The sequence below is a fragment of the Rissa tridactyla genome, chromosome 6 (assembly GCF_028500815.1).
Source record: "Rissa tridactyla isolate bRisTri1 chromosome 6, bRisTri1.patW.cur.20221130, whole genome shotgun sequence".
Taxonomy (NCBI): Eukaryota; Metazoa; Chordata; class Aves; order Charadriiformes; family Laridae; genus Rissa; species Rissa tridactyla.
The window spans coordinates 37,325,960-37,353,281 of record NC_071471.1 but is presented as its reverse complement, the minus strand read 5'-3'; the positions used below and the strand labels follow the sequence as shown (position 1 = coordinate 37,353,281).

Below are 27,322 nucleotides of genomic sequence, written 5' to 3'. Positions count from 1 at the left end.
TAAGATGATCAGTGCCGCCACCCACTTGGTTTCTGAAGATTTTACTCTGCTGGAAAGAACTGTGTGGTAGAGGATCTGTTGAGTTGGTTACAGCATTTTTTGCGCATTCTATGGTGATGATCACCAAATACCAGCAATTTCTTACTGCATCCCTGGGTCGGGAATGACAGCTCCATTTTTGGACCAGTAGGAATTGTGTGGAGCACAAACTCTGCAGGAGGAATGCTGTAAATCTGTTCATCGTTTTGTTGTGCCTCTTTAATGGCTTTGTAAGAGAAAGGAACCCTGTTCAAGTTGAATGCTCTTCAGTTCTGAAGGTGGCTGGGTGACCTGGTTTTTTTTGGTGATGTGTTTCCCGACCAAGTTTCTCTTTGGTTTTATTTAAATATGTGAACTAGACTGATAGCTTAATGAAGTGATATTTGATCATGCAGCTGCAGATAACTTTTTTAAAACCTCTGCCAAAGAGGGAGCAGGTTTCTAGATATGTTTGTGGTTCTTCACTCAGATTTGCGTTGTGCAGGGCTCTGTGTCCCTAGAAGTTCCATCTGTAAGGCTTAAGCGTACCTTGCTTGGAATGATCGCATGCATAAGGATCATAGCATGTAGATGGATGGCTGCTCCTCATGATTTGCTTAATCTTCTGCAGTGAATTAAAAGCTGGTATAACAACAAGATAAACTAATCTTTCCTTCCTGGCAGTTTGAGTCTCAGCAGCACAAATCCTTCCTAGTAAGAGCCGGAGAGAGCTCGACTTTGGTCCCTTTATATGTGGGGACCAATTAAACTCCCTGTTGTTAGGAGGCTGTTCCTTCTCTACCAGCCCCGACATCTCCAAATCCAGCTCACTGGGGGACAAAGGCAGTACTGAGTGAAGCAAAGCCTTGTGCATTTTCAAAGGACACGTTCCGTAAGCCTCTGTGTCATAGCTGCTATTACAGTAAAGATTTGTCTTGCGCTCAGATAGAATGAAACGTATTAGTTAATGTACAGAACAGAACGACAGTCTTCATCTGGCTCATACAAATCCCAAAATGCGTTCAAGAAAGAATACAGTGTGTTTATGTGTTGGGATGGGCGCAGATGAGGAGGAGGGCAGCTACTAGAGCTATAAAATCATGAGCAACTTGAGAGAAGGAAATTAAGTGGTGTCTGTGCCTCTGCTGTGGTGTAGTATTAGTAAACGAATTTAGAAGAGAAGCTTCTAGTGAATGTCATCCTTTATCTTGAATTTTGGAATTGGATTGGCCTACTTCCCGAGCTTGACTCGGGAGTGAGGCATCACGTGCTGTGTCTAGTATAAGTGTCAGAAACCTCAGCTGTTTGAAGCTGCTCTTAGTGCTTACTGTGCTTGTTCTCTTTTCAGCTGCTCTCGGTGTACAGCAGCCATCGCTGCTTGGAGCCTCTCCTACAATATACACCCAGCAGACGGCGTTGGCGGCAGCAGGCCTAACTACACAAACACCAACAAACTATCAGCTCACTCAGACAGCTGCTTTACAGCAGCAAGCTGCAGCTGCAGCAGCTGCCTTACAGCAGGTAAAGAAAAAAGAGCATTTGGTGTTGACTATATGAACTTTAACTATATAAAGCAGTGGCTTTGTAAAGGTAAAGCATCCAGGAGAAAAGCACAATGGGAAATGGAGAACATTGCAGTATAAACCTGTTTAAAAAATAGTGGGATTTTAGGTCTGCGGCTATCAATAGCTGTATTAATCTGTGAAGGTGAGAATTTTGGCTATGGAGGTGTTGACTTTTAGGTATGGAAAGCCTTTTGGGAAAAGGAGTTTTGCTGCACCTAAACTGAGAATCTCAAGTTTCAAGTATCTTCCATCACTATATGTATCCTTAATAGCATTTTGCATGATTTCATACTGTTCCCTAGATACTGTATATGTGTCAAGCTTAACAAAAATTGCTGATTTTAGCTAGAAAGAGTAATCAGAGTCCACTTAAAGGCTAAGAATATTTGTTATGAAAGTAATATGTTGATACTATTAGTTATGTCTTGTATTAGAATTGTTAAATGTGTCTAAAACCTGCTTAGCAAATAACTTGTATTTTTATATTATTGAGGTAATAATACTTTCTGTTTATGAGATATTTTGCTTTTATCTGTTTCAGCAATATTCACAACCTCAGCAGACTCTCTATAGTGTACAGCAACAGGTTTGTCTGATTCTTACTGTGTACATCACAAATACCTTTAAAAATAATGTTGGTTGTGTGTCTTGTAGGATTTGTCTCCGAAATCATCTTTGTATGGGAAGTTGTTAAGGAAACTAAGTAATGTTTTTTGTAGTGAAAGAGAGCTTGAAGTTCCTAAACTTGGAGAGACGTATCCAGAATGGAAGACTGCCTACCTTCATTCAAAAAGGAAATTTAAAAAGATACACTATTCACGTGTACACACTTCCTGCTAAACTTTGCTCTAAACAGGGCCATGTATTTTAACTGCTGGAAAGATGCTGTCCAAAAAAAGTTCCCTTTTATGTTTTAAGATCTTTGAACTTAACAGGATTTTGAAAAAGAATAAAAAGACATGGAAATTACAGGCCTAAGCTTCTCCAGCTGCCAAAACTTTTTTTGGTATTGCTATTAACTTTCAGTTACAAAACACCCAGCATTTCTGCTTACGGAATAAACCTGGATTATACAATCTTAAAATTAACCACATGAGCACAACTTTATGCATGTGCAAACTGCTGAAATGACCAAACCTCAAAGGACTATTTACTGCCTCAGACTAAGCAAAAACTCTTACTTGTAAAGAGGAGATAAAATTGTACAATTTCCTTAAGCATATAAAATTAATTTATAACTTTATTTATTTTAAGTTGCAGCAACCTCAGCAGACCCTTTTAACTCAGGTTAGTTTGGTTTTATTGTTTGGTCTTCATCCCCAAACGCAGATAATGCAAGAGTGCAAATTTGTGACATCTTGGGTAGTTTAATCTGTAAAATGAACTAATATGAATGGACATTTTATTGGTACAGGTTTACTTTATCCAGATGTTAAAATATGCATAGCCTTGGTTTCAAAAATTAATGGCAACCACTTTTCCTTAATCTCAAAGGGAATATGTGTGTTGATTACTCTTTTTTTTTTTTTTTTTTTGGTTTGAACTTCAAGTGTTCAGGGATTTTGCAGTAAGTAACAAACCAGGAAAATTTTGTCTCTCTCCTTTGAGAAGGGATTTAACTTTCTGTGTTAACATTATTGCAGTATGCGTACAGAGAGGTTTAAAAAGAATCCTGCTGAGCTTGACAGGTTTAAAACGTGCAACCATTTAACACACTGTAAGTTGCTCTAGTTCCACTTTCACGTAACCTTTTAAACATGTTTGTAAAAAAAAAAAAAAAGGTAAAAATAGGTTACTTAATTTCTCTCACTGTGTTCTGCTTTTGTAAGAAGGCAAGCATATGAATTGTTGAGTAAAGGAAGGGCTGGTGTTAGCCTCAGCCTTTACTGATTTCTGACACTACAGTTGGGACATAAATGGAGAACAATCTCTAAGCATGTATTTCTGGCTAAGTTAGGAACTTACCTCCTCTTCAGGCCCACCCTACAGGTTACCTGTAAACAATAATGCAGTCTTCAGTTTTTTTCTAGACAACGTGCATATTTTGGGGAAGTTGACTTTTTTGAAAGAAAAGGATAAGCAAAGCCAGTCTTCATTCAAAGTAATCTAAACAAACAAAAACACCAAACAACTTCCACTTTTTGAGAACCTCTATTCAGAATAATTGCTTTAGAGACGTTTTAAACTCCCATCTGCGTGGGTAAAGGAAGTGTTCCTTGCAGGTATGTCAGCCGGTTGTAAGATTTATAGTTTGTTTTATTTTGCTTACAGCCAGCTGTTGCGCTACCTACCAGTCTTAGCCTGTCTACTCCTCAGCCGGCAGCCCAGATAACTGTTTCTTATCCAGCACCCCGCTCAAGTCAGCAGCAAACCCAACCACAAAAGCAGCGTGTCTTCACCGGGGTGGTTACTAAACTACATGATACCTTTGGTTTTGTGGATGAAGATGTCTTTTTTCAACTTAGGTAAGATGTAAATACTTGCCCACGGATGTACTCTGTGATACCCTCACTAAGTAAAAGGTTTAGATTATTGCATTCTAATTCTGTGACTCCATTGGTAGTGTCTGCAGTTAGTATGTTTTTCTGTCAGCGCTGAAAGTCAGGTGGTCAAATAAGTCAATAGACACTATATCTGAGTTCCTTTATGTGATTTTTTGAGTTTTCTTAATGCAAAACCCAAAGCTGTGAGACTCAGAAGGTATTAAACGCCTTATAATACGAAATTATAGAATTTGTGGGTGACTAAATGCATATAACTTGCTATCTGCTTATTTTAACTCAGTGCTGTTTAGGGAACTTCTGCTTTTGGGCCAAAGACGGGAATTAAATTCCTGTGCATACTCCGAATTGAAGCAGGTAGTACTTTCACTGATGTGGGGGGTAGATGCTGTTCCTATAAGCTTTTTTTGGATGAATTTTATCTGCTTTCTCTCAACTGTAAATGTAACTTGCAAATGTAAGACTAGCTAAATAAGACTCTCGCAATATTTTTTCTGTAATGTTTGCAGTGCTGTTAAAGGAAAGACACCTCAGGTGGGTGACAGAGTTTTGGTAGAAGCCACTTACAATCCTAATATGCCATTCAAATGGAATGCACAAAGGATCCAGACACTTCCAAATCAGGTATATGGGTTTACCCAGTGTGGCTTGTATGGACGGCTTCTGGTTTGGGCTCACTCACAACTCATTTTTTCTTCTGCTGTTAGAACCAGACGCAAGCTCAGCCGTTACTGAAGACACCTCCGGCCGTTCTTCAGCCCATTGCACAGCAGACTGCATTCAGTGTTCAGGCGCAGCCGCAGCCGCAGTCCTTGCTTCAGGCACAGATATCTGCAGCTTCTATCACACCATTGCTTCAGACACAGCCTCAGCCATTGCTGCAGCAGCCACAGCAGAAAGGTGCTCCCTCAGTGCACAAAGTTTGTTATAGTCCTTCTGGTGCTTAGTGGTGTGATTATTACTTTTTTTTTATTACTCAGAAGACCAAAGTAGTTGAAATAACACAGAAAGGACCCTATAGAGTTTTCAGTTTGAATATGCATCTTCCTGCAGCTATGTGCAAGGCACATGGCCTGCAGTAGCTCAAGAATCACCTGGTTAGTGAAATCCCCATGGACTCCTGTTCATATTAAGATTTCATAATCTGAAACCAAATTCAGTGTAGTTCTTATTCTGACACTTTCACAGACAAGTTGGGTAGTTAAAAGTATTAATGGCAATGAAGTTCTTCAGCATCTTCTGGAGTGTTCAACAAGATCAGGTTTCACAAAGCTGTATTGTTAAAACTGTTATTTCTATATTTGTGTTTTATTAATTTCAGTTAGCCAAGTTGGCATTTGGGAGAAGAAGCACTGTTGAACATGGCAGACCTAAAACAAAGGTGGTTGTGGGGTCACTTGAACTTTGAGTGTCTGAAGAATCAGTAATGGGATTGATAATAAGATAAAATTCAGACTTGTTTTACCCACAGTAAAAGCAAGGGGAGAAGATCTGAAGCTGACACCTAAGCAGACTGTTTTGGATCAATGCTTATTACAATTTAATTAGTCCTAGGTGTTCATTGGTGTTTAGTAATGTTTGTTTCATTTACAGATCAGTTGGTTAAATATCTTGAGACATCAAAAGTATGTGCTGGGGGATTGATGCAGTAGTATAATAAATAGATTTAAGGATAATTTTTCAGGAAGCTGATTGTTTTTACCTATGAATAGCCTCAAAAATAAGTTTTAGGTTTTCTTTAATTCAATAAGTAGGTAGTATATTTATCTTAAAACAAATTACTTTTCCAAGAAAAGGCTTAGCTATTTACTGTGATAGATTCTACGTGCTTAGATTATATTAGCTTCCATCTGAAGAAGATGCTTTTAGACCAGTTTCGCTTACTAGAGTCTCAGTTTGCATCAGTGAAGAAGAGCGTCGGTCTCAAGTTTCTTGGGGTGGGTGTTATTAATAAATAGATTTATTTGACTCGAGTTAATTTAGAAAAGGTACACAAGTGGAACAACTGCAAAGCAGCAGTGTTTGTAAGGTGTAGATAGTTGCCCCCTATTACATACTGATCTTGTAAATTGTTGTTTCAGGTGGTTTGTTACAGCCCCCTGTTCGTCTAGTTTCACAGCCTCAACCAGCTCGAAGATTAGACCCACCATCCAGATTTTCTGGGAGGAATGACAGAGGAGGAGATCCTATGCCAAACCGAAAAGATGACAGGAGGTATATTGTAGAAGGCTAGACTATAATCAAAGCATTCTGTAAAGACCGGTCCTCAAACAAAGCTGAGCTGCTTGCTCCAGAGTGAGCGAGTGACATGCACAAGTGGCTTCACTGTTAGATACTCATGAAGAGTTCTTGTCTATCTGAAATGAAGGAATTGCATAATCAGCCCCTCTTGTAAAGAGACGGTACTGAAACAAACTGAGGAATGTCCCCTCTCCTTTTTGCGAGTCATCTCTGACAGATCTTGCTTCTGTCATGCTAGAAACCATCTTGTGTTACCAGCTTGCAAAAATATTTGTATCTTGTATGCATTTTTTTTAAGTCGTGAAAGAGAACGAGAGAGACGTAGATCTCGGGAAAGATCACCCCAGAGAAAACGCTCCAGAGAGAGATCACCTAGACGAGAGAGGGAGAGGTCGCCTCGAAGACCACGACGTGTTGTTCCTCGTTACACAGTTCAGTTTTCCAAGTTTTCACTGGACTGGTATGTTTATAGTGCCAGATGTTTACCTACGTCTCACTTCAGTTGTGGGCACAGGCTACTGTGAGCCATGTCAACATACGTGTGTGTAGTGAGTGTTACATGATGATCTTAACTTTAAAGAAAGATCAAATATGTAATGGCTGAGAACTTTGTATGATAAATTTTTCCAGGTTCTTTTTTATTTTTGAATGCTGTTGCAAAATACCTTTATAACCCTATTTAATAAATATTCCCTAATATGTAGACACCTTAATCAGAAGTGGTTTTAGTAGTTATTTGTTTTTAAACTTGACAATCTAGCTTAAATATATTGCTCTTTAAATTTTATATATATAGTATTAAATATACAGTGGTTGTATTTCCAATTAATATACCTCTTAATTATGTGCTTTATTAATGGTTCTCTTATTGCTGTATCTTTCAAATAATGTTGTTTGTTTCAGCCGTAGCTGTGATATGATGGAGCTGAGGAGGCGTTACCAGAACTTGTATATCCCGAGTGATTTCTTTGATGCTCAGTTTACATGGGTGGATGCTTTTCCTATGTCTAGACCATTTCAGCTGGGAAACTACTGTAATTTCTACGTAATGCATAGAGAAGTAGATCCTATAGATAAAAACGCCGCTGTCCTTGATCCACCTGATGCTGATCATCTATACAGTGCAAAGGTTTGTATGGGTTTCCAGTATTATGACTATTCATTAGAAATTTTTTTTTTTACTAATAGGGTGAAAACTGAACTGAAAATATTCCACAGTGATTTGAACAAAACCCACATTTTAAATTTTTCAGTAAAGAGCTAGTATGTAGAGCTTGAAGACTCATGACTGAAATACAGTTTGTTTTTCTGTTACTAGAGCTGTCCCAAATATTGTTTTGTGTTGTGGTGTTTTTTTTTTTTTTTTTTTTTTTTTTTTACTGAGGTCTTTTTAATTCTCTGCGCTCAGTTGCACTGATCTGATTGTAGGAAAGAAATCCAGCTCCTGCAAGATTTCTGAAGGTGTTTCTTAGGCAATTCGTTCTGAATAGTTAGTGGAGCCTTTTTTTTTTTTTGCCTTCAAGGGCCCTTTCTGTGCAGTTTGTGCTCTTCCATTTAGTGATATTTTCTTTCTTTCTTTCAGATTCATCTCAGTATTTATTATTTTGTCAAGAGTAGATTGAGCATTTGGGGATCATCTGAATGTCAAAAAATGCTGCATCAAGGGCTGTAATGATATAGAAAAGACCTCATTGTCAAAACAAACAGGTCTGAGGTTTCTAGGTCAATCTGTTTTCAAAGTATTTTGTGTTAAAGATAGGTTTAGAAGCAAAACTAGGAATGTACTCAGTGTGCTTCTTGGTATAGGGTGTTTGGCATGTAGTGGTAACAAGGGAAGCATATTGCTTTTATGTGCTTTTGGATTTTTTTTTTTTTTTAATAAGATCATATATTGCATCCATATGGGAGAGAGGGAAATGTGTCCTTGGCAGACATTTTAACACTCAGATCTACAATTTTATTTTACCTTTACTTTTTCTGATTTTTTTTTTTTTGTGTGACATGAAGGGAAAAGTGCTGGTGTGTAGGTGTTTGCAAGTTGTGGTCATTGTTTAGGAGTTTTAGTGGGAGACCTTCACAAGACTGATCTGACTTACACAACAGGTGATGTTGATGGCTAGTCCTAGCATGGAAGATCTCTATCACAAGTCATGTGCTCTGGCTGAAGATCCCCAAGAACTTCGTGAAGGATTTCAGCATCCTGCTAGACTTGTTAAGGTAAATATGTTCCAATGCCAGACACTTTGGGCAACAAAGGTTGGTTATAGAGCTTTAAAATATTTGTTGATAAGGGGGAAGTTTGTAGGAAGCTAAATAATGGTTTCATTTTTCCTCTGAAGAGACTTTATATGTCAATTCTTTTTCCAGTTTATAGAAGCTCCATCTTCACTGTTTTCATATTTGCTGCTTTCTTCAACTTAGTCAAACTCAAACAGTAAATGTTTGGAGAAACCTATGTTAATTATATAAAAATCAGCTTCATTAGCTTTTTTTTTTTTACAAGCACTTAGACTTTTTTTTTAAGGGCTCAGCTGCGAGGAGAATACAAATGAAGCAACAGTTAAGTAACGATTGTAATAAAACTATTGTTAAATGGAACAACCTGTAAGTGCTACAGTATTTCAGGACAAGGAGTTGTTTTCCAATTAAACCCCATCATCTTAAAGCAAATGGGAGTGCTTCGATTTTTAGATATAGTGCTCTTGTGGTCTTATCTTCTGTAGCTTTGCTTTATCACTTTTAAGCAGGAACATCTACAAATGTGTATCGCAATTAAAACACCATTTAAATTAGTATCTGTTTGTCTCCTGTGTTAGAAAGCTTTTAATTGCGAAGGAACAAGCCCATACCAATAAAGAAACATGATGGAAAGTCTTGCAAACAAGAATGAGTGATGATGTTTTAAACCTATTCCATTTCTGAAATACGCTGTGGAAAAAAAATAACTGAACTCTTTCTTGACTGACTTTCATTTTCAGACTTCAAAATAATGTGACAGTTAACTCATGGATTTCTCTGTGTGTGCTATGAAATAGTCTTTGCGCTTTGGCAAAATGGCTCTTTACCCCTAGTAGGGGAACATTCAGAAGACTCTTTTTGTCTAGTTTTTAGTGGGTATGAAAGGCAAAGATGAAGCTATGGCTATTGGAGGACACTGGTCCCCATCACTGGACGGACCTGATCCAGAAAAGGACCCTTCCGTGCTGATAAAGACGGCTATTCGTTGTTGCAAGGCTCTTACAGGGATTGACTTAAGTGTGTGCACACAATGGTAAGTACTGTACTGCAAAGCAAAGTACACTGTAGAAACACTTGTCTGTTGCCAGAAGTTTAAAAAAAAAGATGGAAAAACCTCTTTTTCTTTGTCGGCCACTCTTGGTAGTGCAGGTAAACTACTCAAAGGATGTTCTGTTTTGTTGTAAGTTTGATGGGTGCCAACTGTGCTGAATACTACATTAAGAATTTATTTTGACTTGTTATGCTGTAATTTTTTTAATGAATGTGTGTTGAAAATATTTTTCATTTTGTGCATAGCTGGAGAAGATCGTCAAGAGAACTTCATTTCATTGTTCTTTTGTTATAAATAAATAGCCGTTCGTTATATAGCCATATTTTCTCTTGATGAGTTTTTGTCCCACCTTAACACTCATTGCGATTTTACTGATACCAGGAAAGTCTACTGTATGCTAAATTTAAAGTGCTTCAGCAACTTTTATTTGCACATTAAACCTATGTGTGCTAAACAACAAGTGACATAAAAGAATTTTGTTGGTTTTCCTCCTTTTCAGTTGTGATACCTCTTTACAAATGTGCCAGAAAGAGAAAATATGGCTTCTGTGATTTTTTTTCTTTAGATAAACTTCAAGGTCTTGCAGCAAAGTTTCTTTACTTGATGTGCTACAAGTGATCTAGGCTCTTTAAAATGTATTGTAGAATTTTTTTTCCAACATGCTTCTTCCCTTGCAACAGGTACCGTTTTGCAGAGATTCGCTACCATCGCCCTGAGGAGACCCACAAGGGGCGTACAGTTCCAGCTCATGTGGAGACAGTGGTTTTATTTTTCCCGGATGTTTGGCATTGCCTTCCCACCCGCTCAGAGTGGGAAACCCTCTCCCGAGGATACAAGCAGCAGCTGGTCGAGAAGCTTCAGGGTGAACGCAAGGAGGCTGATGGAGAACAGGCACTGAACGCTAATCCCTTTTTCTATTTCTGCTTCTCACAGGCACAGGAACACAGGCACAAAATGCACACCACATACTACACAACATACATACATAGGAGGAACATAACTGGTAACAATGACTGGTAAACCAGCTTTCAGCAGTGTAGCGAATGTTGGTTTTTATTTTTATTTCAGCTAGTTCACTAACTTTAAATGTGTATGCTGATATCACAAATGGAATTAAATTGTGCTTACGATGCGCAGAAAATTTTTTATCATAGACATAGTTGCTGGAATCTGGGACCAGTTGTTGAGTGAGATGCAGTTTATGAATAGCTGTCTTTAAACATTTTGCCATTTTCTAAAATTTCTAAATTCTCTCTTGTGGCCAGTTCTAATTGTGATATTTGAAATTGAACAAATACTAGTCTGAAACATCTGAATTTCAGGCCATGTGGCTGATCAACATCTTGGAATGAGGGAAGGTCTGACTGAACAAAGTGTAATTTGGGGAATTTAAAATCTGGGGGAAGATCACACGCTGTGTGGTTAATGGAGACCAGCAGTGTCTGTGTAACCCCGATATTCTTTGTGGTGTTGCTCTTCACCCTTTTGTGTTCCACAGATCTGGCTTGTATTGGCTGAGTGGCACTGTGATCATTTATAAAGTGGTAGAATGTGTGTGTGAACTTGTCTAAATAATAACTTTAGGAGAAGACTATCTGAAACAGTTGTGACCTTGCACAGATCAGCAACAGAATTTAAAAAATAACTGAAATGCTTTCAAGCTTTCTGAATGATAATTTCTAAATTTTATTTGTCAGGACGAAGAGGAAAAGGATGATGGGGAAGCTAAAGAGATCTCTACACCTACGCACTGGTCTAAACTGGATCCGAAAACAATGAAGGTAACTAACACTTTTCATAAAACTGGATTCCGTTATATATTTCCATTTTTAAGGCGCATCCTGAAATACAGCTGTATATTCCCTTAACTGAGAAAAAAACCTTCAGTAGTGTTTTACCTTCCTTGCTGATTTTATAGGTATTAGATGTGATATCACCGTTTGCGAGTGTGACTCCTCATTTTAATAAGTGAATACAGCTAATTGTAACTGTTCTGAACTTTTGAACTTTGTACAATTAAAGTGTATCACATATGATACATTAACTGGAAAATGAAACTTCTGCGGTAATCTGGTCGTATCTACTTGCATTCAAAAAATGTGGGGTCTAAAATACTTTAATGTTAGTTTAAAAAGACAATAATTATACAAAAAATTATGTCAGGAGATGTAATAAAAAGTTTCCTTGAAAGGATTAATAGTAATAAACTATTTTACTACAGTAAAATCCATTCCCTGCCTCTGTGAAAAGTCCCTCAAAAAGGGGTTCTTTGAGAACACAACTTTAAATGTAGTATGGTTTATATCAGTAAATATTAGTGTTTTTCAGTACAGATTTAAAAAATACAGTTGACTTTTCAGTGCTCTTACATAACTTTCACTTCACCTTTTCTGCTAATCACATGTTTTGCAATGTCACTGGTTGATACCACTTACAGAGCTTTTATTTGCCAGGTAAATGACCTTCGCAAAGAATTAGAAAGTCGAACCCTTAGCTCTAAAGGACTGAAATCTCAGTTGATAGCTCGACTGACAAAGCAGCTGAAAGTAGAGGAACAAAAAGAAGAGCAAAAGGAGCTAGAGAAGTCTGAGAAAGAAGAGGAAGAGGAGGAGGATAGGAAATCGGAAGATGACAAAGAGGTTAGGCTTTGGACATATTTGGTTTAAGTCTTATTAAATACACATAAACACATAAAATATTACATATAAAATCTGTATAAATATCCGTAAGTATAAAAAGTACAGGAATATGCCTAGTTTTGTTGGGATTTTACAGTTCTTGGATGACTGTACTGGGAACTCCTGCTGTAATTTGAGCTGCTGAATTGGAACGAAATCTTGGCAAGTTTGTATTTCTTTATGTCAGCAAAGTCAGCTGAAATGTGCAACTGCACTAAGGTGTCTGAATTAACATCAGACCTTAAATGTAAGGAAAAATAAATCCCAAACTTCTGAGAGAAACCATGCTCGAGAACAGGTGAACACACTTAACAATCTTAGTTTCTTAAACCTATGTGAAAAGCAGTTGCCTAGTTGTATTGGCTTTTACAAACCTTAGGGAATTACTGTGGAAACGGGAGGAGGGCAGACTCCAGTCTGTAAAAGGCTATAGTGTCTCAAACAGTTCAGTTTCTTCACATGGCTAATGATCTGCTTAGGTTTGTTTTGCCTTATTATGAAGCTTTTAATTTTTGCTTTTGGATAAACCGTATTGAAGTTTCTCAGTTTTTGCAGTTGGTAGTTTGAGTAGTACTTAGTCTGTTTTCCCATTTCACAAGGATAAATAGGTCTGTGCAGTAAGGCCAAAGCTCAACCACAGAAAAGAGGCATAAATGTCTGGAGAATGTATTGTATGTTAATTGCTTTTAAACCTACTTTTTTGTGTATTACCTGTGAACCAATGTGGGATGATAAATATCTGTGTAAACCTCATTGAGGGAGCAAAGGCCATGTGCTTGCTAATTCTGACAGCTGCTGCCTTCTCCCACAGCTTGGATGGGCTTCAACTATCCTGGGCTTTCTTGCCACAGCTTCTTTTAAGATTCGGGGAAAGAGCTTTGTGCCTGCTTTTTCAAACAGCACAAGCTCTGCCATGACTTTTTTCCATAGTCATAAGACTTTTAATATTTTTCTCCTGGCAGTCAGTAGGCTGCTTGGTATTTTACCTTCTTCAACCTTTTGTTTGATTTGCATCAGTTGTATCTATAGAGATTGCATTTCCCATAATCAAAAGATCATAGTAAATTGTCATGGATAATTGTTAAAGCTGAGTTGGATTATCTTGGGTAAGATGATGTATGAAGCCTTTACTCTTCCTATGTAAGCAATAATGCTTACTGTCCTATACGGCTCTAAAAACATCTCTAAACAAACAAAAGACCCTCAGGAGCATTGATTCCTTTGCTAGCTTGCATACTATTTCTTGAAGTGAACTAGTGTGAGTCCTCCTGATGTTGAGTAAACATGCTGCGGTCAGCACCATAAGATAGTTGGAAGGCCCTCGTGGGCTGAACAGCATTGCGTGTCCTGCTTTGTGTTGCTCTAGTTTCCAGTTGTCTTAGGCGAGTGTTGGCAGTGGACACAGTGTGTGTTCTGGAAATTCTGTGACTTCAGTCTGTCTTCTGGGTTGCATTCAGCAGCGTAGGCTTTCCTTCACTTTCTTCAAAGCAGTGAGTCCTAAAAACCTAATAGGCTGATATAGGCCTAAAACTAATATAGGCTAAAACTTCAGCTTTGGAATATGCTGTATGTTATTTTTTTTGCCTCTCTTCAGGAAGAGGAAAGAAAACGTCAGGAAGAAATGGAACGTCAGCGGCGGGAGAGACGATATATCTTGCCTGATGAACCAGCGATCATTGTACATCCCAACTGGGCAGCAAAGAGTGGGAAGTTTGACTGTAGCATTATGTCTCTCAGTGTTCTTCTGGACTATAGATTAGAAGACAATAAAGAACATTCCTTTGAGGTAATTTAGCTATGCTGCTTACAGTTAGCCATTCTTGTTTCTTTTTAATTATGTGTGATAGCTGCACTATTCCTAAATTGTAAAAGTTTATGATAGCATATCAAAATAAAACTTAAGTAAGTTAGTTTATTTGTGCAATACCTAGAAAAACATTTCTTACTCTGGCACATGATTTGCAATAGCAGTATAGTCACTGCAGAAACGCGCAGGTTTTCAGATAGGGAACCGAGTTTAAAATTTATGCAGTGAGACTAGGTCCTAAACTGCTGCAGTAAAGGGAAGAAGCATTTTTATGAAGCTGTTTAAGGTTTACATGTTCTAAGCAGGTAGTAAGAAATCTGACAGTACATAAAATTCTGAGATATGGTAAAAGTTGGTAAGGTAGCACCTCATAGCTATTTAATCACGTGTGCAAATTTTTAATATGTATTTTAAAACTTTTTGTCAGTTCTCTTTTCATTCTTCTTTATCTGCAGGTATCGTTGTTTGCAGAACTCTTCAATGAAATGCTTCAGAGAGATTTTGGTGTCAGAATTTACAAAGCACTAATTTCTCTCCCAGAGAGGGAGGACAAAAAAGACAAAAAAGGCAAAAAAGATGAGAGAAAAGAAAAAAAGGAAGAAAAAGATGATGAAACAGATGATCCAAAACCTAAGAGGAGAAAATCTGGAGATGATAAAGACAAAAAAGAAGATAAAGATGAAAAGAAGGTCTGCAGCTAGCTCATATGAAGTACTATCCTGTCTGGATCAATATTAAACCGTTTCTATTTGAATTTTACTTCATTGCTTTCAAAAACTCAAGTCATGTAGTGTTAGTTAATTGATTTGACTCGATCTATTTCAATATGCTTCAGTCATATTCAGTAATTTTAAAATTTTACAGATATATTGGGGTATTTTAACATTCAGCTATCACATAAATTTATATTAGTTCTTTTAATTGACTAAATATAAACATAAGCAAATTTTGAATGAATGGTAGTGAGGTTTTTACTTTCCTGTTTTTTTGTTCTGACTATAAATTTTTAGGAACTTTTGTTACAGAGGGAAGATAAAAGGAAAGATGATTCTAAAGATGAAGAAGAAACTGAAGAAGACAATAATCAAGAGGAATATGATCCAATGGAGGCAGAAGAAGCTGAAGATGAAGATGAAGGTATCTTGAATTATGGATTTTGTGACTTTCAGAATTTTCTTTCACTTCCACTGAGTACGTTCTTTCAAGCTGGAGGATGCACTGGAACTAGACAATTTAAAATTGCATTAATAGACTAATTTTATTTTATTAATTCTGACCAGATCTGCTTAAAATGTAAGTGCCTTTGTGCTAGGCATTGTATGAACATAGTTAATATAATCTAGCTGTGGTACTCAAAGTAAGGCATGCATATAGAAGTGGTTTTATTTTTTTCAGAATGCAGACCACTCGCAACTCCCATTGAAGTCAGTAGGAGATGTGAGTATTCAGCACCTCTGAAAAACCAAGCCACTTTTAAGTGCCTAACTTCCTATTCCTCAGTTCTGAAATGTCATCCTGTTCTTATTAGGCCAGAATGTAGAGTGGGATGCTCTTTATATTATTTTATGCGGAGTCGATTTCTGTTTGGGTGGAGTTGTGTTTGCCTGAAGAAATGGGGAAAGGGGCTGGGGATTTTTCCTGTCTCCAGGGAGCAGCAGTAGCCCTCTTTCCCTGCTCAGAAATTCAGAAAGGCGTAAGACATGATGTATGCTTTTTGGTTTGTACTACTTTGGAGTTTCTGTCCTTTTGTGGAGAGCTTTTGCTAGAGATGCGGGATTGAACTGCTTAGATATTGCAGTCCCGGCATTTTCTAACCAGCATTTTCAGTCGTATTTTTGTCAGAGTACTGCACCAGCCTTAAAAATTGGTGCTAATCCGTGGTTTCCAAAATAACTCTTACTTGCTTATAATCTGGTGGTGAGAGAGCCCTGGGCTTGCCTGTTCTGTACACGTGCTGCTACTTCCCATAATCTGTCCTTGTGCCATTCCCAGTCAGATTTGCTGAGAACAATCCAACATACCATGGAGGTGCAGGAGAAAGCTATTGGTTCTCAGAAACGTGTTGGCAAAATTAGACAAGTTGTTGTGATACGTAGTTTTTTGCAAAGTTTTCCTTACAAGAAGGTGAGCTTAAAGCTGAACTTGGCACGTGATTCTCTGACCAAAGACTTGCGTGTAAGGTACAGAGCTGCATGCCATAATCCGTCCCTGCAGTTGTCATTTTCCTCTTCCTCTCTTGATTTTAGACTTAGTTTTACTGTCTACCTTTAAACAAAAACCCTGCAGTTTGTAATTCACATCTAATAAGTGATGTGATCTGTAACTTCTTGGAGAATCTAAATCATAGGATCAAAGAATATGTCACTCACATGCTTTTAATTGTATAGTTGACATGGTTTTTATGATACACAGTATTTGAGAGTAAATAGTACTGACTTTATCCTAATAGGAAAAACCATAGCTGAATGCAGACTCTGCCAAGCCTCATTAAGGAGAGGCTCATTTCCTGCGCACCACTTAAATAGATGTTGGTGGAGCTCATTTTGGGCCTAGTTAGCATTTGTTTCAGTTCTGTCCTCTGTGTGTGGAGGAAACGCAGGGGGAAAATGGCAAATGGCTTATGTTAAAATAAGACCAGAGAATAATCAAAACTTAACAGGATTCCCTTAAATGCCACTTGGCTTTTTTATTGTTCAGGGAAATATATTAATTTCAGATATGTGGGGGTTTATGTGAACTTTTTCAATTAACATAGGTGTTTTGAGATAATGGTTATAGAATTGTTTGCTGGGGGTATGTTGAATTTTCTTTCTGTTTTACAGACCGGGATGAAGAGGAGATGAACAAACGGGAGGACAGAAGAGAGGGAAACAGGCATTGTAAAGAGAGGTCGTCTAAAGATAAAGTAATTGACACCTTTATTAACTACATATAACTTTGTTAGAGGTGTCCTAATTAGGGCTTAACTCTATTTCTATTGTAAGACCTGTTTGTACTCCTTGATTCCTTCAGCACTTCTGGTCTGAAAAGTTAAGTGTATACAGAAGTTAGGGAACATGTGACAGCTTTGGGTAAGGTGCTTACAGCCTACTTTCACTTAGGTTTTAAAGTTCATTGGGTGAAAGCTCTTGGAAGAACTCTTGTATGGGATTCTGGTACTGTTATGTATTTACATCTCCCTGCAGGAAAATGGATGCTTTTTGTGTTGTGAGGCCAGTAGCTTGGCTCCACAATTTAGATTAAGGGACAGCATAAGTTTGATTTGTTACGTGTAGACTTTTCTTTATAAATGCAAGAATAAAACAAGATTCTGGTTCTCTCTCTTTTTTTTTTTTTTTCTTCAAGGAAAAATGGGAGATGTAGGAATAGGAATAATGGGAAAACACAGTCTGCAGAACTGCTGTAGCTGCAAAAGTTGGATGCTCATTCATTACACGTTTATGGGGATTTCACTTTGAAAACAGCTGTCCAATAAATTATATGATTGGGAGGAGAAGGGATGTTTACTATTACTTGTTTAATTAGGTTAATTCTTCACGTTTTCTGACGTATTAGCATGAGCAAAAGGGAATTGTGTCTACCAGATGTTACTGTTCACTGTGCTGTAATTCTTTTAAATATTTGAAAGATTACTTGCCCAAAATACCTTGCTTATGATGTTTGAGCTCAGTAGGTAAATGCTAGTTATATTAATCACTCATCTGAAAGTAACGATAAAATGAACAGAGGAAAACTTTTGTAAACTGAAAAATTTATAGTTTTTAGTAGGTGGTGGGAATATGATAACTTCCTAACAATCTCATAACGAATTTTCTGTAGGAGAAAGACAAGACGCAGATGGTAACTGTTAATAGGGATCTTCTGATGGCTTTTGTATATTTTGATCAAAGTCATTGTGGATATCTTCTGGAGAAGGACATGGAGGAGATACTCTACACTCTTGGACTACACCTGTCACGTGCTCAGGTTTTGTGTAGTAATAGAACTCTCTTTAAAAATATTACAGGAAAGCTGTAAGTGGGAGGGCTATAGTTCAGCTTCTAAAGGCTGTTGCTTGCATACTTGATCCCTGATTTTTATGTAGCCACTTCATATTTACAATGAAATGCTAATTTAACCTTTTGTAACTTGTCTTGGAATAAAAAGGTGAAGTTTGGGCATATTAAGAGCTGCATATTGTATATGTAGCTCTTATCTCCAAATTCTAATCATTTTTTTTCCCCTAACTCACTTTCATTTTAAGCCCCAGTATGTTAAAGTTCAAAAAGCTGTGCAATTTTGCTAAGTTTTCCAAGTTAAAACATTCTTGTTTAGGTAATATAACGTCTGTGCATTAAGTAACACTATTTCTTTCAATGGCTGTATTTTAGGTTAAGAAGCTACTTAATAAAGTAGTGCTTAGAGAATCTTGCTTCTACAGAAGACTAACAGATACTTCTAAAGATGAAGAAAATCAAGAAGAGTCTGAAGAACTACAGGAAGATATGTTAGGTGGTATTTTGTTTGTTTGTGTTTTTTTTCTTTTTATGCCACAAACTTCCAGAGAATTGTTTCTGAGCGAATGATAATCAGAGTTCTGAGATACTTGCTGTCTTGCAGAAACTAATTCAGGTCTGCAGGGAACCTGACAGTTTGGAAAAGTAAATCTTGGGCCGTTCATAAATTACAGTATTTCTGGCTTCCAACACAGCTTGTTGCATCTGTAAGATAAATCTTAATATCTTGGAACAGGAAGGAGGACAGAGGTTAATGTTGAATATTGATGAACAACATTTCTCATTCACAGCAGTTTTGCAGTCAGGAGGATCAGCACTGTAGGTAGTAGAACAGAGCCTGATTTTTTGAAGACAAATTACTGCAGAAAGGAGGCATAGAAGAATGCAATTAAAGAGCATGCTCCTCTTTGAAGGGGGGAATTGGGGTAAGGAGGGAGGAGAGAAATGAGGGATAAACTAGCAAACTTGAATCTATATTTATTCTTTTAAGAAGTTCTTGAGGTTGATCACTAGAACTGAAAAATGACAGAATTATTATTTTCTAATGCTACTTAATCTAATACAGGAAACAGATTACTGTTACCATCGCCTACTATAAAGCAAGAATCAAAAGCCATAGAAGAAAATGTCGGCCTCATTGTATACAATGGAGCTATGGTGGATGTTGGGAGCCTTTTACAGAAGCTGGAGAAGAGTGAAAGAGTGCGGGCAGAGATAGAACAAAAGCTTCAGTTACTAGAAGAAAAAACAGGTGGGACGTTACTTCAAAGGTGGTACTTAACATGGATGCAAGATGCTAAGACTTATTAATTAGATAAACCAATTTGAGTAATATTTGTGACCTAAATTTCTTAGCTATTTGCTTACCATAAACTTGTATTTTCTATTTTCCAAGCCCTTTGAACTTGCATACCAACTATTGTTGAGTACCGTTGTAACCATGCTGAAATGCTTTTATCTTTTTTTATTCAAGTTGAATGTAAGACTTCCAAATGTAGTCAGAATTGAGTTTTATCAAATGGTAATGCAATGCAGATTTTAATGTTCTTTAAAAATTAGTAGTTATGGTGTTGGCATGCAAATGGAATACTAAGATGCAAAGTACAGAGCATTAGAAGTCACTGACTTTTTTTTTTTCTCTTTCTAAGATGAGGATGAAAAGACCATACTACAACTGGAGAATTCTAACAAAAGTCTGTCTACGGAGCTCAAAGAAGTGAAAAAGGACCTTAGCCAACTGCAAGAAAATCTGAAGATTTCAGATGACAAAAATTTGCAATTTGAGGGTCAGCTGAATAAGACAATCAAAAATTTAGCTACTGTTATGGATGAAATACAGAGTGTTCTTAAACAGGTTAGAATTGTTTAATTTCATTTTTTTTTATTGTATGCAGGCTTCCTGTAGACTAAACTATCAGAACAAAAACGTCAGAATAAAAAAGAATCTTCACATGAATTCAGGGCAGTAGTATCTTAACATACATATATAAGATGCTCAGTGTGATATTATTTAACAATAGCAAATAAAATGTGTATTTTCTAAGCTTGAAACACATGTTCTTGTCTTAAATGTTTTTAAAAATTTATAAATAATTAATGTAGATCTCAAATCATCTTAATGTTTTCCTGTGCTGATCTTGTCCATCTCCAAGAGTTCAAATCTGCTCTTCTGTTTGACCAGTTAGGAGTAATTTTTCAAGGCAGACCTTAATTATTTCAATTTATGTGTGGGTATTTCAGTAAAATGAGTTTTAAGATACCAGCATAATGCTCTGGAGCATCTCTATCCCTGAACAGAAAGATAGTTGCGTACTCTGTAGGAATGCTGTTTGGGGCCTATTAAGTAAGGATGAATAGAAGTAGGTTATAAAGACTACTGATTGGCAAATTGGAACTAAGAGGGAGCCTTGCTTCTACTTCTCTCTATGTTTATTTTGAAAAGACAGTATAGCATAATAACACAAAAGCTCTAAAAACAAAGCAAAACCACACACACAAAAACCCCTGGAAGACTTGACAAATGTTAGAACTGTTTTCCCCCCTTGTAGGATACAAGTGATGCATCACATAAGTCACGGTAGCTTATTAAACTGGCAGTACCTTACAGCCCTCTGTCAGCAGTGTGGTTAGGTAGTCCTGTGCTTCCCTGCATACTCCACCAGAATCGGCAGCTGAAGGCGCTGCATGCTGTGCATTTCCCATGCTTTTAGCTCAGTTAAATCACATTGCTCGTTCTGTCTTGTGTTTTTGAGATGAAAATGTCCTCTAAGTCTAGTGTTTTCAGGTGGCTTTGACCAATGTAAGTATTTTGTGTTAGAACTGTTACGGTAAATTATTTATCGTAATTTAATGGATTTTGCAAAAAAAAACCTGTTTTCACTTGCTCTTTGAAAAACAAACAAACGGAAAACAAACAAACAAACAAGCCCAACAACCCCCAAACCTTTAGACTGTGAAGTGAGGCTTCTGGGGATGGTTTTTGTGCTTTTCAGAAGTGCTTAGGTCACGTTTAGTTTCTGCCACTTCAATTCTTCAGGAAGATACTGGAAATATTAATTGGTTATAACTAAACTGAATAAGATATCAGTTCCCATACTGTTTGGCGTCAATTTTAAATACTGTCTCTGTCTTGTGCTGCTTTACAGTTCACGTGAGAAATATCACGGCTAGAATTCATGTTATCCTCCCCCTTTTTTCTTTTAAAGGATATTGTGAAGAACGAAGATAAAGATCAGAAATCCAAAGAAAATGGAGCAAACGTATGATAAAACTGCTGCTGTTTAGAAGAATGGTGTTACATAATGTAATATAAATCATGATACCAGAATGTATGGGAAGTGATGCATGTTTGATTTTAGTAGTATAAATATCTTAGTTCCAAAAGATGTATAAAGTTTTATGAATGTGAGTGTCTGCTTCTGAAGATTGCTTGTAATTCTTAGCATTCAATTTGAGACACTCCTTGAGTGAAAATAATTTTGCATTGCAAAACGTTTTAGGATGAACTTTGTTATAGTTTTAACCCTAATAAAGTTCATCAACGTAATGAACAGTAGCAAGTATTTAATTACTGAATGTTTTTCATTAAAGTCTAGTGAAATCAAAATTTTCATTATTTATAGAATTGCCATTTTTAGGTTTTTATTTTTATTTCGGTCTAATTAGTCTTTTTAAATTCAAATATAAATCACAAAATAGCATGCTGCTTAATTTTGCAAGTAAAGATTTTTTTAAAAAAAAAACAGCTTCTTGGATTATTTTTTTTTAACTTGTCACAACTTTCTTTTCCCTTCCAAGTGTAACTTTCTTCCCCAAAGCTGCTTGTATTTAAAGCCTCATAATATACAGTAGTTCAGATGAGGTAAGAAAGCAATAGAAACCTACCAAAATACTGGTAGGGTTGTGAGATTTATATGAAAATACACGGGCCTGTTTTAAATGTATGTCATTTGTGTTCCTTTAATTATTCGTATCTTTGGATTGATATATATACTTCTTTTTAATAACAAATGCAGTATATTAAAACATATGGTTGGATACCAGGCCAGTAGGTGTCAGAATAATGCCTTACATGGAGAAAAAACTACCATTGTAAGCCGCCTTTAATTAAATTTGGACTTCTTTCTTAATATGTGTAATTCCTTCAGGGACTTTAGTCCAACAAAAGAATGGATACACAAGTATCAATACTCAGTGTTATAATTACTAAGGAGCAGGACACAACTTGGTTTGTTGAAAGTGGGTAAGATTGCCTGCCTTTGTTCACAAATCACTAGAGATCTAAACTTAAAAGTTAACGTGACATCATTGTTAAAGGCAACTTATCCAAATAATGTGAAATATGAACAATTGTAATTTCGTGCAACTTCCAGGAAAATTAAAGGGTTTGAAGGTTGGGACAGAAGTGTTTTCTTACAGATATGGTTTATTTTAGCATACCTCTTCTTTTTTAGCCTAGATGTCCTAGGTAACTAAATACCTGTTAGGAGAGTCCAAGTGCCGTAACATGTATGAATAACCTACATGGAAACTCATGTAGCTTTACTGAGATACACGTTAAAATGCCGCGTTTATGTTCAAAAGAGTCTCTAAGCTGGTGCTTTTATCACTTACCTTTGTTGGCTCTTTTGGAGCTAGGCAAGTAATAAATAACATGCATAAGCTTCCCCCTCATTCATTTCACTGTATAATATCTTAACTGTTCACACTAAAGTAGGAAGTACTACAAAAACACTAATTATTGCATAGAAGTACACAGAAAATGCATGCTTTTACGATTTAATAGATAACCTCATTAGAATGATTGAATGAGGATGGTGATGAATTAATCTTATGAAAAGCATTATCTGTGGTGTACAGATGGTGTTAAATTCTTTTGTAATCAGATTATATTTTTCACCTTTACCTTTTTACAAATCGTTGACAGCATGTTTTGTTTTTGACATTGAGCACTGTTTGTTTAAATAGACTTGAAAGGACTGCGTTTGAAATGCTTTGTTCATGAATTCTAGAATTTAAGATAACATCTTTTTAGGTACACTGTTGAAATATTTTGCTGGGGTGTTTATACCTTAAACACCTGAGCTGAAAGGGGTTGTGGCAACAAGCAGGCCTCATCTTGTGTTTCAATGAGTGGCCCTGTGAGATAGTTGCTAGAGTAATACAGATTTTTACAGTATTTAAGGAAGTATTTGTTAGAATGAGTGTAATCTTTCTCTATATTGCTTTGATGTAATAGCGTTTCAGATACTATGTACAGTCTGCATTTATGTTGGAAAGGAAATTAAAAGGGTAAAGAATAAAGGAAAAAGGGGAAAAAAAGAAAACAAGGAAAAGCTTTACAGCCTACACAAAGCTTGACCAGTCTCCTGCAGCATAACCCATCTGAGGAAGAACAGACACCTCTACGGACTGTTTAAGTTGCTTTACCAAAAGTACAAGGTTCTATATATTTACAGCATCCCTGCTGGTGGCTAGCTAAAGCTTCTTGGTAATATAACTAATTCTTAAGAAAATTGAATAGAGTATCACTAACGGAGGTTTGGAGAAGCAGTCTTCTGTCAGTTTTAATATATAGACAATGTTTTTGCATTTCATGTCCACGCTTCCCACCTCATGGGTTTTCCATTTCTAAGTCTCTCACTACGTATCAGTTCCTGGTGAAAGGCTGGTAAAAGTGAGCCTACACCAGGTCTTACTCTGATGCCTCAACGTTCAATGTGTTTGTAGTTTTAAAATCATCATAGATGTTCTATGGAAAGTTCTAAATGTTGGACTGCCTTGTTCTGTAGAAAAAGTACTGCTACGGCGGGCCAGTAAATGGAATCTGATCTCACTTTAGAGATTATTTCCCTCCCCTTTTGTATTTTGTCTATGTCGGAGGAATTAATGAGTTAAACCCTTACAAAGTGATACTCAGACAAGTGGATGTCTGTGAGTAAGGCTAGGAAGAAAGTTCCGAGTGATACATCTGCATGCAAAATGGTCTAGAATAAAGCAGACTCTTTTGAGGGCCCTTTGCCTTTGCTCTGGTAATGAAAAGGCAGAAGTATATCATTTCAGCGCTACATAGCAACAGTGGCGAATACACCAATAGTGAATTTTTGCCAAAGTTTTCTGAAGTGTTGAGGATTGCATGCGGGATAATGGAGCTGCTTCCAGCACTGCTGCATGTTCTACCGTGATGAAGACACGTCGTGTTTTCGTGACTCAGCCAGTGCTTGATGCTTGTGCCTGTAGCACTTGGGCACTGCTGCAAAATCACTTCCCAGTTGTTGCTTGGTTTCTCCAGTGTCCTCTCCCTCAGCCTGGGGTGCCCTGAAGTGTACAATGGAGAGGCTGGAATTCTCTCTCTGGTGCCCATGGGTTTCCACAGATCCAGTGTTCGCCATTGAGTTGTTTCAGGATCTAACATTACGAAGCCTAGTCCTTTAATGTAACTTTTTTTTTTGTCAATGTTTAACTGCTCTGAGAGGGATTCATGGCTTTCAGTCCATCTTTCTGCTGAGTAATGTACTGTGTGAATATGTTTGGACTTCTGTAACACAGTTAACTTTCACTGATAATTTTACCAAGAATGTGCACAAAACGTGTTTTTTCTCTTGCTTCTCTGTAATCTTTGTGTACCCAGGTCAGGTTCTTACCTTGAATGCATTTGTTCAGTGCAGTTTATATTTAAAAATATAAAATATAAAATAATTCGAGTGACTGAGTCTTATGGACAGCAATAGATTATCAAACGTGTAGGTAGCACAGTCAATACACTTATGCTAATATTTTCCAGAAAGCAGAAATGGTTGAAGTTGAAATTCAACTGGGACTTGTATGTCGCCATGTAGCGCGACAATAAAAATGGCATAAGCGGTGAACACCTCTACTTAGCTATCAAAACTGCCCACCAGTGGGAAACCAAAAGTGTTTCCCACCAAATTTTTGTTTCTGCATACTGGGTCTCATTAGATGTATTGCATGAAAGTAGTTACAGTAAAAAGCTCTAATAACAAAATGCATTACTTTCAAGCAAAAATAATTTTCCTTTTTTATTCATCCACTATATAATCTACAGCATCATGATACAGAGTATAAATGCAGAGTTTTGGAACACACCAAATATTGCGTGAAGTTGTATGTTGTGTAGTGTTTCAACTGTAGTTAAGAACATTGCTTCTGAATTTCTAGATATCTGATACCTGGATTTTTATTGAAAACGTGACACTGCAGTTGTATGCTGCTTTTGATTTCTTGTATCCTCCTGGTTTTTAAATTGTTGTTCTCTTTAATGAGTGGATTCTAACTTGTTTGAGGGTTCAGGTAGAATACTCTACATGTAAGAGTACATGTAAGAACTAGTTATTTTTTCAGGTGATTCAGTAATCCTGCAAGCAGTTGTATCTAGCCCAGTATTAGTTCAGTTCTCTTCATTCTTCTCTCTAAAATGACAGAAAAAGAGTGGTGCTGAGTAGATTTGTTTGTTGCATGCTGCAATTTGGTTTTTTTTTGGCGCAGGGTTACGAGGTTAAACGACTAGAGTTTTTCTCTAGTTCCTGCAATACTTCACTACACTCAGACCATCTACGAAGCATGTTAAGCCACAGGTGTGTGTTGAAATACTTTGTTGGCTGAAATTGTTCAGTGATGTCCTTCTATTTAGAACTACTAGTCTTCATTTCTGTATCTGCGCCAGGCTGAGGAAGGAGCTTGCATAGCTAGCTTTTATTCTTGCTAATAACTTGGGTCTGCAGTGTCAGGGCATGTTCCTGTGAACTTCCTGTAGGCAAGCGATCTCCCAGTGTGGTGACCATTTTGTTTCTTAGCGGTGGGCAAGTGAGATAGGCTGTGTGGTACCTCTAAAAGTCCCTTCTCTCATATGCTCTGGGATCTTCCACCTTAGCAGATACTGGAGGGTTGTAGTGAACTTTTGGAACAAGTAGGTAATAATAGTCCTGTGAGGGGGCTCTGAATATTTGGAGAAAATACGTGAGCTGGATTTCAGCCAAGATGGCAGATTCCCAGAGCCACACGTTTTGATGGGAAGTAGCTTCCTAGGTTATTTTCCCGCAGTCCAGTGAGGAGCACAAGTGAAAGAATCCTGTTCACTGAATCATTGTTCATGTTTCATGGTTAACAAACAGCTGGGTAGAGGGGAAGAGCGGAGGGGAGGAACTGCAGAGAATCCCAGCCTGAACTCTCCCCGCTCTGCTTTTCAGCAAATATTTTTACGCTACTAATTTGTGTTATTATTTGCTTGCAGTCTTTTTAGTGGTATACAGAAGAATTTGTTTGAGTGTGAGTTCAGGGTTTTTTTCCCCCTATATTGCTTAATTCTTTTGGCCTTCCTGACACAGGGTCATCCGGTTACATTCCTGTTTTGCCATGCAAGGGGCGGAAACAGCTGGAGAACAGCAACCTTCATTTTTGGTCCCTTTTTAGCAGGGCTAGATGGTAGCTAGCTGATTTGTATATAAAGAAAAAGCAGAAATTGCTGCCGTATGTCATATCATAGAAATGAATAGTTGGAGATAAAAGTACCTTGCAATGCTGGTCTCAAAAAAACACTTGTCTCTCAGACCAGCCTGATGTCTGGTCTGTAAAACAGTCCACTGTATGTGTGCAGAGGAAAAGTTAAAGGAGGAGGAGGCAATTTCACTGTAAGTATAATGTACACGCAGGTTGGGGAAATGGGTTGTTAGACTTTCAGCTTGGCTCTAATAAGAAATGAGAGAGTTTTGGAAGTTGTCGTGAACATCTGGAAAGACTCCTGTCTGTTTCACAAGAGTTAGTCTGGGTCTCCCATAAGAGACTTTCCTTTTCAGCGTGTCTCCTGATGCCTTCTTTTATCAAAGTACTGTTCAAGCAAATTAAGTACTTCTATTAAGTACGTTACATTAAATGTAACTATTAGAACATTCATGTTACAAGTTATAAAATCTTGGGGAAGGGCTTCCAAATGCAATTCGCAAGTATTCTTGAAATGTTTGTTTGCAGAGAAAAGCTTATGCTTGTCAAGTATCTCCTCTGATGCAAGGAAGCCGTTTATAATGTTACTAAACAGATGAAAATGAAGATTAGCTGCTTACCAATATTGAACCTGATTTTATGCCTTGGTGTTTTTCCTGAGATCAAGCTTAATGACCTCTTTTTTTCTTGGAGATGGGGTTATCTTTTCATTATACTGAGGAGAAGGATAGATGACCTTTAGTACTGGGACACATATGGGTGGCAGCACAT

General features: G+C 37.3%; 1 protein-coding gene and 1 non-coding gene across 10 annotated transcripts in view; both read left to right on the top strand.

The window, feature by feature from the left end:
* Positions 1 to 24,793, top strand: part of CCAR1 (cell division cycle and apoptosis regulator 1) — a 31,139-nt gene extending 6,346 nt beyond the window's left edge. For 3 of the 9 annotated variants that reach the window (XM_054205241.1, XM_054205247.1, XM_054205242.1), the window contains 24 exons: positions 1,367 to 1,539; positions 2,125 to 2,169; positions 2,838 to 2,870; positions 3,855 to 4,048; positions 4,594 to 4,708; positions 4,792 to 4,984; positions 6,166 to 6,298; positions 6,624 to 6,785; positions 7,229 to 7,454; positions 8,429 to 8,542; positions 9,430 to 9,596; positions 10,295 to 10,505; positions 11,312 to 11,395; positions 12,068 to 12,253; positions 13,887 to 14,078; positions 14,555 to 14,788; positions 15,110 to 15,236; positions 15,495 to 15,536; positions 16,922 to 17,004; positions 17,919 to 18,065; positions 18,470 to 18,590; positions 19,161 to 19,346; positions 19,744 to 19,949; positions 21,301 to 24,793. In XM_054205241.1, coding sequence (XP_054061216.1) covers positions 1,367 to 1,539; positions 2,125 to 2,169; positions 2,838 to 2,870; positions 3,855 to 4,048; positions 4,594 to 4,708; positions 4,792 to 4,984; positions 6,166 to 6,298; positions 6,624 to 6,785; positions 7,229 to 7,454; positions 8,429 to 8,542; positions 9,430 to 9,596; positions 10,295 to 10,505; positions 11,312 to 11,395; positions 12,068 to 12,253; positions 13,887 to 14,078; positions 14,555 to 14,788; positions 15,110 to 15,236; positions 15,495 to 15,536; positions 16,922 to 17,004; positions 17,919 to 18,065; positions 18,470 to 18,590; positions 19,161 to 19,346; positions 19,744 to 19,949; positions 21,301 to 21,360 — 3,434 coding nt within the window. In that variant the 3' untranslated portion in view covers positions 21,361 to 24,793. The remainder of the gene's footprint in view (positions 1 to 1,366; positions 1,540 to 2,124; positions 2,170 to 2,837; positions 2,871 to 3,854; positions 4,049 to 4,593; positions 4,709 to 4,791; positions 4,985 to 6,165; positions 6,299 to 6,623; positions 6,786 to 7,228; positions 7,455 to 8,428; positions 8,543 to 9,429; positions 9,597 to 10,294; positions 10,506 to 11,311; positions 11,396 to 12,067; positions 12,254 to 13,886; positions 14,079 to 14,554; positions 14,789 to 15,109; positions 15,237 to 15,494; positions 15,537 to 16,921; positions 17,005 to 17,918; positions 18,066 to 18,469; positions 18,591 to 19,160; positions 19,347 to 19,743; positions 19,950 to 21,300) is intronic. The other 6 variants (XM_054205243.1, XM_054205244.1, XM_054205250.1 and 3 more) reach the window with 6 other exon arrangements.
* On the top strand, positions 9,214 to 9,278 carry LOC128912205 (small nucleolar RNA SNORD98). Its single transcript, XR_008467529.1, has one exon. It is a non-coding gene; the product is annotated as a small nucleolar RNA SNORD98 (small nucleolar RNA).
* Positions 24,794 to 27,322: the final 2,529 nt, after the last annotated feature.